At 34.5% G+C, this 13,601-nt stretch overlaps 1 protein-coding gene across 2 annotated transcripts in view; it reads left to right on the top strand.

Annotated features, from left to right (window-relative positions):
- The window catches only part of pasha (microprocessor complex subunit partner of drosha), a 29,566-nt gene that overhangs the window by 3,079 nt on the left and 12,886 nt on the right, over nucleotides 1-13,601 (top strand). Inside the window, exons 2-6 of one of the 2 annotated variants that reach the window (XM_085950434.1) lie at nucleotides 78-347; nucleotides 3,146-3,271; nucleotides 5,452-5,594; nucleotides 7,383-8,326; nucleotides 9,360-9,496. In XM_085950434.1, the coding sequence (XP_085806560.1) occupies nucleotides 113-347; nucleotides 3,146-3,271; nucleotides 5,452-5,594; nucleotides 7,383-8,326; nucleotides 9,360-9,496 (1,585 nt within the window). In that variant the 5' untranslated portion in view covers nucleotides 78-112. Of the gene's footprint in view, nucleotides 1-20; nucleotides 348-3,145; nucleotides 3,272-5,451; nucleotides 5,595-7,382; nucleotides 8,327-9,359; nucleotides 9,497-13,601 lie in introns of both variants that reach the window. The other variant, XM_085950433.1, reaches the window with a different exon arrangement.

Here is a 13,601-nt window from a genome sequence, read left to right as displayed (position 1 = left end):
ACAATAAATCTCTCACACAGGATGTTATTTTTGTATTGATTTTGAAACAATTCCGGCCTGGCTTTACTGAAACACAGGGCGAGCAACGATTGACAGCTGGATTTGTTGAAAGATGAAAAAGCAGATTAACAGTGACAATGAAAGTGATGAACCGGCAAAATGTGATGCGAGGGCGGAAGCTGGGGGGATGTCCGCTGCGGAGGCTTACGAGACTATGGAGGAGCAGGCGACCGGCCTTGACAATTCCGAGAATGACATCAGCCGTTTGAAGGAGTTTCTAGTTCTCGATGATTTGAACGCTGATGACAGCGACAAAGATCCCAATGATGATTCTGAAAGCGATGAAGGTATGATAGAGCGTGCAGGTAGGACTTATAAATTTAATGGAAGCAATGACATTTTTAATGGACGACGCATTGAATACAGTAGCTAGCAAGTAAATTCACGCATTCGCATGTATAGGTAGACGTCACGCAATTTCCATTCATTATGCGATATCACGCATCGGGAATTTATAGCAATATGACCTTTATTGAAATGGCGTTAGAGCAGTGTTTCTAATGTCAATGTTCATTTGAGCGAACCCGTTCGAACCGAACCATTCGGCAGACCCAACAAAAAGCATCAGGAATTTATAGCAATATCACCTTTATTGTAATGGCGTTAGAACAGATTATGCCATTCGGCAGACCCGACCATAAAGTGAGTGTCATTTTCTTTTCCAGATGATTCATCCATATTAATGTCATTGAATGGAAGATTATATTACTGGTATTCCAGTCAATTGAGTCAATATAGTCCTGCAGATCCATTCCAACATAACACTTAACCCCACAATCAATAAAGATGCTATGTCACGTTCCAGGAATTAACTAACTCGATGTACTCCAAGATTTAACCGTTAAATGTAACATTTCTTAATACCTAGCACAAATTTCATCATGATTTGCCGAAAATGATTACACATAGCGATATTAGCGCCCGGGGAACACAGAATTAATGGAAACTGAAATACATAACGGGTGTGGAGTAACAGGCAACCGGTCTTGAGTGTGGAAGAATATGGGATAAACTTAAACACGTGTCAAGAATACGTAATTCTAAGCATGTCTTTCACTGACTCTCATTCAATATTGGTGTATTTGAAGGTTTCAACACACTATTGCAGGTCTATGTGTGTTTCATTTTCACATTCAAAACTTTGTTTCAAAATGTAGTGTATATGGGTATACCCTATCTTAATTCTATTTATTAATCTGTTCTGTGCTAGCGCCACTGCCGCTTGATCCCATGATGGCCGAGCAGCTTACGCATTGGCTTATGATGTGTTGGGTCCAAGGATTGAATCCTGCAAATACACATTGTTTTTCAATGTGTGTTTCTAGTCACTGTATTGACTTAATAGGTTGAGCAAGTGGCTAACATCCATTTCTTGCAAAATAAAACTTTGTTAATACAAACCTTTACTCTGTGGAGGCCCACATGATCTTCTTAAGATCAGACATGGTTCAAAAAAAAATATATATATATAGTGTATAGGTACATATTGAATTCCAGTTTGACAACATTTTTTTTATTGCCAAAGAGACATAATAAAAAAAATTAGCATTGCGAACGCACAGCAGGTTTTAGGTGATAACTTGCAATTTAGAAAACCACGTTGTGTAAGCAGAATTGATACAGTAGTTATCGAAGTTATTTCAGATCAAGATAACGAAAATATGTTATGGAGCTACACCCGATCCTCTTTTTGTACGGGGGATACGTTCCAAAGACTACCGTGCAAAACAAAACCGTGTATAAAAAGATATGGTGCCCATACAAAAATGGTAGATAGGTTCCATTACTAAAATCAACTCAAAATACGAAATTCTTGAACTCAAAAATAAATCGAATTTATTTATTATTTATAAATAAATAATTACAAGATAAAAAGAACTTTTTATATACAACGTTTTTAAATTTTCTGTTGAATCATATAAACTTGACTTGATTAGCTTAAACGATCAAAAAAAAATGTACTTGATAGAAATAATACTGAAATGTCATATTGATTTCCATAGTAACGCACATATATATTAATAATTTAGTTGCTAGGACCCCAGACCCCTAGCAACCAATAATGGTGTCGAAATAACTTTTCATACAAAACAGAATTAACTGAAAATGAATTCAATTCTATTTAAAATGGCTAAAAGTATTAAAAAAAAGCATTGGCATCGTGTTCTGATATATTCTAAAAGTTTCAAATGTCTAGCTAGTCGGGAGTTAGTTAAAAATTTAATGCAAGATTTGTACCGGACAAAGAACCACCGGACAAATAAGAATATGAGCTAAGAAAAATGTAATAATAATAAAATATTTATACATAAAAATACATAGTTTTCTATTTAAATTGAATTTAGCATATAGAAATATATTCATTCAGTGTCGCTACTTGACAATAAACATGCCCATTTACTGCTGTTTTTCGCTGGCGAAAAATCACTCTCATTGCCGGAAATATTTAATGACGCATACGCCGAAGCATGTGGCGCGTTTTTCGTAACGAATCCGAAGTGACTGACTAGTGACACTATGTATGTACGTATATTTATCTGGGCGGCATCCGGTAACAACTTATGTATGCACCAGTGGCGTGCGGTCTATTGCAATGCAATTTTTCTATAAATATAAACATAAATACATATTTTTATTCTTTTTAGATTTTTTTTAAATTGTGTTAAAGCGAAAAAATCAGTGTAAATAAAAAATAATCGGTACGTTGAACCGTATTATTTCGAAACCGTGCAAAAAGAGGATCGGGTGTAATCAGTTGGAATAGAGTTGCCAAGGCATATTGTTTTTCTGTAGGATTTTGAATGATGAAATTGAATGAGAAGTGAAAATATTTTGCAACTATTTTGAGTCAGGCATATACTTGAGTAAGTGCGTTTATCATATCAGGGGTTCGCATTAACATTGCCAGTAATGAATTTTAGTATAGTTAAAACCGATGGCCATACAACCAGGCTGCTAAAATCACTCAAATCAAGCACGATATTTAGATATAATTATTGCTAAAAATCGGTGAAAATAAAGTAAAATATAAACTATTGTAATGAAGCTTTAACATCTCAGGTTTGTTTGTTTATTTATGCCAAAGAATCTGACGATGTTCCCGATGAAGAAGTGGAGGCCATGCTGGATGAAGGCCTCCCTGAAGGGTACAAAGGTGCACCGAAGAAGAAGCAATGCCCATACGATCAAATACAGAAGATCATCATGGAAGGTATAAATTTTTTTTTCTGAAATCAAGACAAGACTCCAAAACAATTAATTTCATTGGTATTAGTCAGAAAGTGGATAGAGTGGAAATTAAGCTTAATTCATTTACTGGGTGAGTGCTCTTATCCTTTGAGTTATTGATCCATCTATGATTCATGCGAATTATTGCTAATAACTATGCCATCCTGCAAAATGGTAGATTGACCGGCTCTGTAATTAATCCAAGGTAAATGATATTACTACTTTACAGAATAGCTAAAAGATGTCGAATACGATTCTGAAGTGTAAATGTAAATGTTCATTTAGCATCTCAAAGTTTAAAATAAATGTTTGAAATCTGATTCTGAAGGGAAACTTTTTTAAGGTTGCTCAGAAGATATATTTTTAGGGCCCTGTGAAACGAACAAGCTTGAAAACCACTGACCTATCCGACGACAGTTATTGATTGATGATTAATTAAATTTTTATAGTATTTACTAAGACCTGAACAAAAACTAATTACATGCGAGTTAAAAACCATTCGGCACGCGTATAATCTCCGTAATATGCATTAGAGCAGCGATTTCCAAACTGGACTGGGAGGCGCAAAAAGTTTAACACAATTAATGCAGCCACAGGTTTGCAGTTTGCAAATGCATAGTTTATAAAACGGCCGCTAGTTATAAACTACATAAAAAACAGTCCTATAAAAGGTTGTTTGTAAACCTGTCTGAATATATGGAGTTGAATTTTATAATACCTCAGATCTATACTATTGTGAAGCGCGCTGGCAATCTCGTGAAAAAATGAAATAAAAGGGTTGTAACGCTTCTTGACATTTCTAATTGATCCGATTGATCGCTTCAAGTTATCTCATAATAAATAATTTAAATAATGAATCCTCGCAGCGACTAACGTCTGCTACATAGCTGTTAATATTATACGTGTTTGCTGTACGGAATCCATTATTAAAGTGACAGACAATGCAGCCATTTTGAATGACGTGACGTCACATTGCTTACGTCACAAACAGTTGATCAATGCTATATAGTGGAATAATCGGTTGAATAGCTTATAAAGTATTTGGGAATCTCATGCATACGGCCCTAAGTGTTGATTTGACTTAGGGCAAAATCAGAAGTGTGTCTCTGAAGTATATAGTTTCTTTATGTGACATTTAAAGTTACTGGTCAATATTTTTAGTTATGATGTTTAGATGTGTTTAAATTTGGAATCTGTACTGAGAAACACAATGGTGTATATGTTACGCTGAATGTGCGAAATTGACTATTACATGAAATGGGCAAAATTTTGCCTAATTCATGTAATAGTCAAGCTCGTTGCCTTATTCATGAATTAGGTAAATTATCTGCCGAGTGCGTGAATTCGCCAGGGTATGGAATTCTTAAACTGTCAAAACATAACAGTAGAAAACACAGTAGAAAAAGTAAATTTAATATGGATGGTTTTATTAGTTATAATTGGACATATTATAATATTATTAGGTTAGGTTTAGTAATTCTGAATTCAACTGAATGTCAATTTTGAGGTTAGTTAACAAGTGTCAACAAACTATCACAAACAAACAATCGACCATTGCACGATTGATACCCAAGCACAAGCACGAATCAAATCGCGAAAATACCTTTTAATAAAATTCTTCCGTTATATTATAGTTCTAGATTTTTTTTGGGCATAGTAAATGGATATGAACATCATTGTAGTTATTGATTGGTATATTTTTATACCAATCAATGACATTTGACACATTTGGTTAGTTTGATTAGTTGCAAAAAACACCACCGTAGCGCTACTATCTAATTTGCCCAATGCATGAACTAGGCAGAAAAATTACTGCCGAATTCACGCACTTGGCAGATATTTTACCTAATTTATGAATAAGGCAACGGGCATGCATTTTTCATGATTTAGGCAAAAGTTTTCCCATTTCATGTAATAGTCAATTTCGCACATTCGGCGTAACATATATAAAGTTTCATAGGTAAGTTAATAATGATAAAGTTGACATTCTACTGTGTGTCATACGCAAAGAAAACGGCTTCATATATCTATGCAATGCCTTCTCTCTTAGTATTATTGATCTGAGGTAATTTCTTAGTAGAGTTACATATACATATAGGCATTCCAGCAACGGATTAGCTGCCATCATAATATGTTGAGAGATTTTTATTTGAATTTTCGCAGATAAGGGCATCAATCAATTCGAAGTTCTTCCACTGGGGTGGCTCATCGTGAACCACAACAGCGGCTTGCCACTTTACCTTCACAAGACTTCGCGGGTCTGCACATTGGCCAGGCCATACTTCTTGGGTCCAGGGAGCGCTAGAGTAAGTAACTAATAAATACAAGTCCATTCTATCATATCCACTCCTGTAGAGTACACTTTTTCATTATTGTTATTGGTCCAAAGTAATTCCATACACAAGGTGATGGAATTACTTTGTAATTAGATAACCATCTACCATAATTGTTAATTCCTAACATGGCGAAAATTTAAGTTGGTTCGCCTGTTGTGTGGAATACTTCTCTTATTTGCGAAGCTCGGTCAAATTCTGGTATTCTTGTACAAGGTGTCAGTTTTTCTACTGAACCCCGAAATTTAGTATTGAAATGTCAAACAAGAATTGAACATATCAACGTAACTTACAATTTATCAGTCATATCATTGAGTATGTACTAAAAAAAATATGTTACTTCTCGCCACTCGATATTTGATGAGGCAGCGGCCGTGACCCATGATTTAGACTATTTTTCAAAATAGTCACCTCTCAATTTTCAAAATATAATTGACATTCTCTATTTCGCTCCAAAAGTTAACACAGCCAAGAGAGTGGGTATATAACATAACCCACTGCGTCCAACGCAACTGGTGCGTTGCTTGTCCATCAGGTGGCCATTAGATATATTTAGTATATTATTTAAATGTGGTAATTAAATATTAATTAAAAGGTCCGCACCGAATGGGTTGAAAGATAGCATTTTTGACAGTTAACTTCTTATGATAATTAACTGCCTGAATAAATAAAGTGATATGTTAGGATAGCCTCGCTGGTCTTCTTGTTGGTTGAGTTTTCTCCGAGCAGAAATTAACGACAGCGAGTTGTTGTGAAAGCCTTGGCGAAATAATAAAAAAAATCCAATTGGCACCATTGATGAACAGTACCTTTAATAGTATACTACAAATATACCAGATAAACGTGAAATTTGATAGAAAATATGGCATAGTTAGAGCGACACCGAGCGAGAGAAAACGATGCAATATGCCTCTTGTAAGAGCAGTCTAAAATAATAACGATAATTAAATTTACCATATGTAATTCGTGTGCAGTAGATCCCAATCTGCACAATTTCAAGGTTAAGTTGTTCCACTATACTACCCCCATAAGCAAAGAGGCAGCTTTTCGCCAAAGTCACATTTTGAGATAATGAGACATTAAAGTTTTTTCAACTTTTCTTTGATCAATCATTTGATATATTATGGTATAAGCAAAAATCAGTATATTTTTAATCGATGCTGTGTTTTTGCTTATGAAACTCGTTATAATGTCTTTTTGTTTAGAATAACTACCGTATTTTTGTGAAAAAAAACGAAAAACAATATGTTGATTATTATATTGAAATAAATTTTCTACCGCTTTTGACTTTATGTCAAATGGTTCAGAATTTCACGTAGAGTATTATCTGTACACTAACTCAATTTGTTATTTTTGTCGAAAAGCTGCCTTTTTCCTTATAAGGGCAGTATAGTGCACATCTGTCACGATGGGTGGAGGCAGGCTGTGGAGATCCGACATAAATAGTGCACGTTAAACTTTGTCAGTCATTCTTATTTGTTTTCATTAGACTAAGAATACAAATTGCAGATGGTGTTGGTTAGTTTTTATAACTATAATGTTTTTCTAGTAATCCTTTTAAGCCTCGATTATTATGGTTTGAGCTGGGCAGGGTTTAATTGAATTTCAAAAACTCCATCTGCAATTTGTATTCTTAATGTAATGAAAACCAATAAGTATGGCTAACAAAGTTTAGTGTGCACTATCCTGACAATTTTGTGTAATGTAAAAGTTTTGTGTGGATGTCGTAATGATGGCGTTATGATTCTTTTTGTATTCTAGAAACATGAGATACCAGTAACCGCAATCCCTTGTTTCAACTACAGACGAGCTCTGCAGGAAGAAGAAAGATTAGCAAAAGAATTGTCGATTTGTAAAGATTCAACGAGTCAAGAACCGAAAGTAAACAATGCCGCCGGTGATAACTCAAATTGTAAGAAGGCATTCAAGCGGCCTTTTGAAGTAGCGGAGAAAGACGGCGCCGAAAGACGCGTAGACGCTTGTAATGTGACTGAAGAAACTGCGAAGAAATGTAAACTGGAAATTGTTTCCAATGGAAACATCTCTGAGAGTTCTGGAAAAAACTCGATCAAAGTAATTTGCAGTAAAGATATTACTGAACTCTCTGATGAGTCTTCTAGTAATGTTCATAATGAAATAAAAAATGAAAATATAATTAGCGAAACACTTTGTATAGATGAAAATGTGACTGACGCTAATGCCGATGACATTTTATTAAATAATATTGAAACACGCTGTCCTGAAAGTTATGAAAAATCACCTGTTAAAATGGATTCTGGTGGAGACAATACTGCTGATTATAATGATGTAATTTTGAGTAATATTACAAGGTGTATTGTAAATGTATTAAGCAAAGAAATTTCCGATAGTTCAAAATGTTTCGTAGACAAATCAAATGGGGAAACGGGGGATAGTTCCGGGCCATCACCGACGGCAGTTGATATAAGCGAAGTAGATAAAACTGATGCTAGTATAGCGGTCACGGAGGTTGTTGAAAAGCCGTTTGTGAACACGGAACTGCTAAGGAAATTGGTGAACACGGAGAATGTGGAGGAGGAGCGTAACGCACTAGTAGCCTTGATGCCGTGCGCCAAAGTGGAGACGGCGCAGGAGAACTGGAAGAGTCAGCATCTCAGGCATGACGAGGTCACCGAATACTGTAAAAAGCTCTTCAAATTTAAGTACATCAAGATTATGAGATTCAAGTAAGTGTATTTTTATTTGCGTGTTGCCGTAGCTACATGGTAGTGTTCATGCACAGGCAATTTAACCTTAAAATTTTAGTCTAAATGTCAATAACTTTTTATAATTCATTCTGTTGAGTCATTGAATCACGAAGAACATAATTTCTGCTCAATCTTCACCTTACATGTCACTTCCCAACCGTGAACCTGAGTCACTTCCTCATCTTCTGGTTCAGATTTGCGTCTGTCTGATTCGCTTTTGTCGCATTCGAGTGCTCATAAAAGATGAACTTATGTGAAGTTTATTAATTTATAGGAGTTAATTCCACTCACCTTTTTTTCAAGCATATTATGATATGCATTATGATTAATTTGGCATATGTATTATTCAATTTAAATTTGAGGACATATTATCTCCATCGCTGTTTCCAACACGTAATTATCAGCAAGTAGGTAACATTCATCGTTGTTAAAAAAATTATATATCCACTCACCATTAAAAAAATTTAAATTGAATAATTTAAGTTGGAACCATTCTCGCCAAAGGTTTCTCAATACCGGAAATTCAGTCCGCTGTGCGCTGTCCTTTGTAACTTATCTTGTCGGAAAGTATTGTTGTAAAATTGTAGCCGGTACGAGTCGTTTCTTTTGTTATACGTGGGGAAGGGAACTCTTCAGTTGAACCCTGAAACCAAGGTCTGTAAATTATTTTATTTTGTGTTCAATTTGTGTTGTATCTTTGCTCACCGTAAAAATATTCATAAAATAAATACACCGGGGAGAGCTCTCCTGCACGTTAATCGTTTATTATTATTTACCACTCGCTCTCTTGTCAAGAAATTCCACCTGTCTCGAAGTTGTCCATTTAAAAAGTGACCTTATCACTACATCTGAATCTACATTGATGAATCATTCATACACAAAGACATTAAAACTCTACAGTTTGTATTGTCCGTTTTAAAACACTGCCATCTTGGTTTCCTATCTTGTAAATCCTGTGTAATATAGAACAGTGTTAGGACAGGCAAAATTGTTAATCTATATTTTTTCACAGGTCATGGTCGGAGCGCAGGGAGTTCACGAAAGCCCGGCAGGCGTTGCAACGACCGACCCTTCCAGACGGCACAAAACTCATCACGTTTCCCGTTCACGAGGATCCACCTAACAATCCAGATGGAAGTGTGAAGTCAGGTAATATTTTGACATGGATTATCTTACGTTATATATCGTCGGTATAGTGGCAAAAGGCGTTAAGTCAAAAAACCTTGTTTTGAGATAATCGTCTTTTTCTAAATTCAAGAAATTGAAACCTCTCTACTTAAATACTTTAAACAGTTTTACCTTAACTTGTTACTTTATGATATTCGGTAATCATTTATGAATTCAATTTGAGTATTGTCAAGTCTTTTTTATAGTAATAATAATTAGTTTTTTGAGTTTATTTACAAAAAGGTGAATTAACGTTTTTTGCCACAAGAGATTTTTGAGTTAATTGAATAGTCAAAGAAAAAATGTTTTAACTGAGTAGTATTACATTGGACTCTAATAATAATAAAAACTGGCCAATTTATGATAAAATATAAATTAAAACAGAAATAATATTAGTTAAGATACTATTAGGTATTAATATTAGGTAGGTATAGAAGTAATTTGATATTTTTGTATGTAAGATTAGTAATAATCTTGTTTCAAATTAAGATACTTTTCATCTTTATTAAGTTATTGAACTTAAAAATGTGTAGCTGAGGACTAGGTAAAAATAAAAAAAAGGAATACATATTTATTTAATTTATTTATCAGAACATTGGATTAGAGGTGGATAAACGGTATGGGGATGATGATTACACAAAAAATAATTTATAAAAACAATTAAAATTAACAATTACATTAGAAAATTAATCAAGAAAACTTAAAATATAATTAAGAGATCATTTCCGCTTCATCATAGTCCACCTAGAAGGGTTCCGGAACAGTATTTAATTTATTTATTAGAAACATTGGATAACAGGTGGATAAACGGTATGGAGATGACGATTAGACAATAATAATATAGGTAGGTACAGAAACAATTAAAATTAACAATTAAATTAGAAAATAAACAAGAAAACATGAAGTACAATAATTGAGATCATTACTCCGCTTTATCATAGTCAACCTAGAAGAGTTCCGGAACAGTATTTGATTTATTTATTAGAAACATTGGATAACAGGTGGATAAACGGTATGGAGATGACGATTAGACAATAATAATATAGGTAGGTACAGAAACAATTAAAATTAACAATTACATTAGAAAATAAACAAGAAAACATAAAATACAATAATTGAGATCATTACTCCGCTTTATCATAGTCAACCTAGAAGAGTTCCGGAACAGTATTTGATTTATTTATTAGAAACATTGGATAACAGGTGGATAAACGGTATGGAGATGACGATTAGACAATAATAATATAGAAATGGACAGAAACAATTAAAATTAACAATTACCTTACAAAATAAACAAGAAAACATAAAATACAATAATTGAGATCATTACTCCGCTTCATAGTCAACCTAGAAGAGTTCCGGAAAAGTATTTAATTTATTTATTAAAACATTGGATAAATGCTATGGAGATGAGAATTAGACAATAATATTAATTATAAAAGAAATAATTAAAATAAACAATTACCCTACAAAATTAATCAAGAAAATATAAAATAATAATATAATTTACACATTATTCCTCTACTTCTTCATCAGAGTCTAGCTGTGATGGTTCGGGAACATTGTTACCCGAAGAAGTAGAGGTGGGTAAATTGTCATACCACGGGTGTAATTCTGGTGGTATTATATTGTTTTTACACATTGTAATTAAGTCTTGTTTCTTTTCTTCTGAAATAAATAAATTCGAACGGTAAGCACACGGTATGTCTCGGGGAGTTGGCAGATCACTTCTTCTTCCTTGGCGATTACCGAACACATTTATTTTTTTATAGTTACTAGAATAGTCATATCTATAGTATAGCACTGATGGAGAATGTTTCTCATATCGAAAGCACTTTACTTTCAACCAATTCACTTTGTCCAGATTTTCGTCGATTGTTTTATTTCTAATTGAAGACTTTGATAACGCCTTCAAGTCCAGCATGTCACCAAAAGTCATTTGTTTGACATGATATGGCGGCTTATTACTATTTTTAGACTTCCTTGACACACGGCTCATCTTAAAAATGTTCAGCCAGTCTTGGACACTAAAGACGTCTAGAAATTTCTTTTTTTGCTCAATGGCACTGTGCATACTGTCCACTTCCATGTAGGTATGCCCGCTTTCTAGAAATTTGTGCTCGATAACTTCCAAATTTGTCCTTTGAACTAGGTTCAAAAATAATAAAGCCACATGTATATTTCGGTTTTTGCCCCCACAAGTGTCTGAATATAGAATCAAATGTTTTGTGGTGACCGGAACTTCATTTTTGATATACATCGCCAAACATGAGCCGATCTCACATGCTCCTCGCTTTCCATCAACCTCAGACCACGCGTAACAAAACCCTCTGTTTGGGTGAGCACTTTCATATACAGTCAAATTATACATATTGAGTTTTCTTAAATAGTATACTAATGACGCTTGTGATGTGGGAATCTGTAGTACCTTTTGCAAATCAAACGTTACCGTGAGACACTTGTCGCTTTCAATCAGTGCAATATTTTTGTCAGCATTTTTTGATTCTTTTGCTGCATCCTTTCTTTCGATATGCTCACGGTATGTAGCTTCCAAGGCTAGTTTTTCTTGGGCTGATGCTTTTGAATATTGCATGCATGTCATACATTGGTCCTTTTTTGGTCGAAAGAAGCTAAGGTTATAGTTTTCACAAAACACTTTTCTATAAACAAATGCACTTGCGAGAATCTTGTTATTTTCTTCACAATAAATATTGTACTGATCGTACATTTTTGCAATTGATAAACTACTGTCCAAATACTTTCTTTTAGTGGATGCCCTCGTATAATGGCTTTCCATTGTCGGATATTTTTCGATGTGGTTTTTTATAAAATCCACATCGTCTGAACTTGTTTTGTTCACAGGGCTTTTGCGACCCCTCATATCCTTTCCATGAAATCCACCTTGCTTATTGCTACTCTGGAAAGCATTCGTCACCACAGTATTTGAAATAGAAAGGGTTTTAAGAAAGAAGTTTTGGCAAACCCTTTCTTTTGATTCATTTCTATAAAAGTGGTATGACTTTGAGTCCTTGCGTAGTTTGCCGTCAGCAATTCGTACCCTTTGGGTTTTTGGAGCAGCACTGTCAACATTCCTTAGAATAAAATCCCTTTTGCGCTCGTAGCTCTTTAATCCCCAGTAAATTTGACAAATCTGTCTTCGATCTTCATGAGTAAAGTGTGTGCTGTGCTGCATTTAAACCGACACGAAGAGCAATCAATTACTTTTGGCACTTTTGCAGATATTACATTACCACTTCTGTTTTCATAGGGTAAACATGTATCCCTTTTCTCCTTTTGTATATTTCGCTTCCATCCAGCAGGGTTACGTTTCTTCCAACGAGTATTATTGGCAGATTGGTGAACTGAACATTGAGGTTGTGGTTGAGGTTCTTCTGTGACGAATGGATCAGGCGAAGCCACATTTGAAAATAAATTTTCATCGGATAGGATGCCTTCGACTTCATTGACAACCTTCATTTGCTCCTCATCTAAATCGCTCTCTTCCATGTATTCTACGATGATATCGTTCGCCATATCTTCTACGATGATATCATTCGCCATATCTTCATCGAGCCCTTTCTGGATGATTTCTGTAACATAATAAACATACTTTGATTAAGCCATTAAAAATATAAACATGTTAATGATGAATCAATTTCATTTATGTTATTTAACTTTTATATTGCATGGAAAAATATTGTTTGTATAAGCAAATAATATTGCATGCACATAGGTCACATAAAAATATATTAAATACAGCAATCTATGGCTAGGCAGGATAATTATTAAGAGTGGGCGGATGATGAAACAAGATTAATAATCGCACGTGGGGAGACCATAACCGTATCCGACTGGTGATTCAAGACAAACAAGAGGAGATGAGCCCACCTCAGGTTATAGTAATTAAACTGTCAAATGTTCAGCTTACCGATATCATTTCCATGTGATTCATTATTTTTCTGTCCGTTGTCACCGTAAGTATTAGGTTCTTCAGCGCATATGATTATCGGCATATTCTCCAAGTCAACCTCATTATTTATCGATCCGACTTCTGTAATCAAATGCAATAATATTATAATGTTAGCAT

This window comes from Rhyacophila brunnea, unplaced genomic scaffold (assembly GCF_057557595.1).
Source record: "Rhyacophila brunnea isolate RB1 unplaced genomic scaffold, BYU_Rbru_1.0 scaffold_23, whole genome shotgun sequence".
Classification (NCBI taxonomy): Eukaryota; Metazoa; Arthropoda; class Insecta; order Trichoptera; family Rhyacophilidae; genus Rhyacophila; species Rhyacophila brunnea.
Note: the sequence above shows the minus strand (reverse complement) of the source record. Positions and strands in the feature narration are given on the sequence as shown.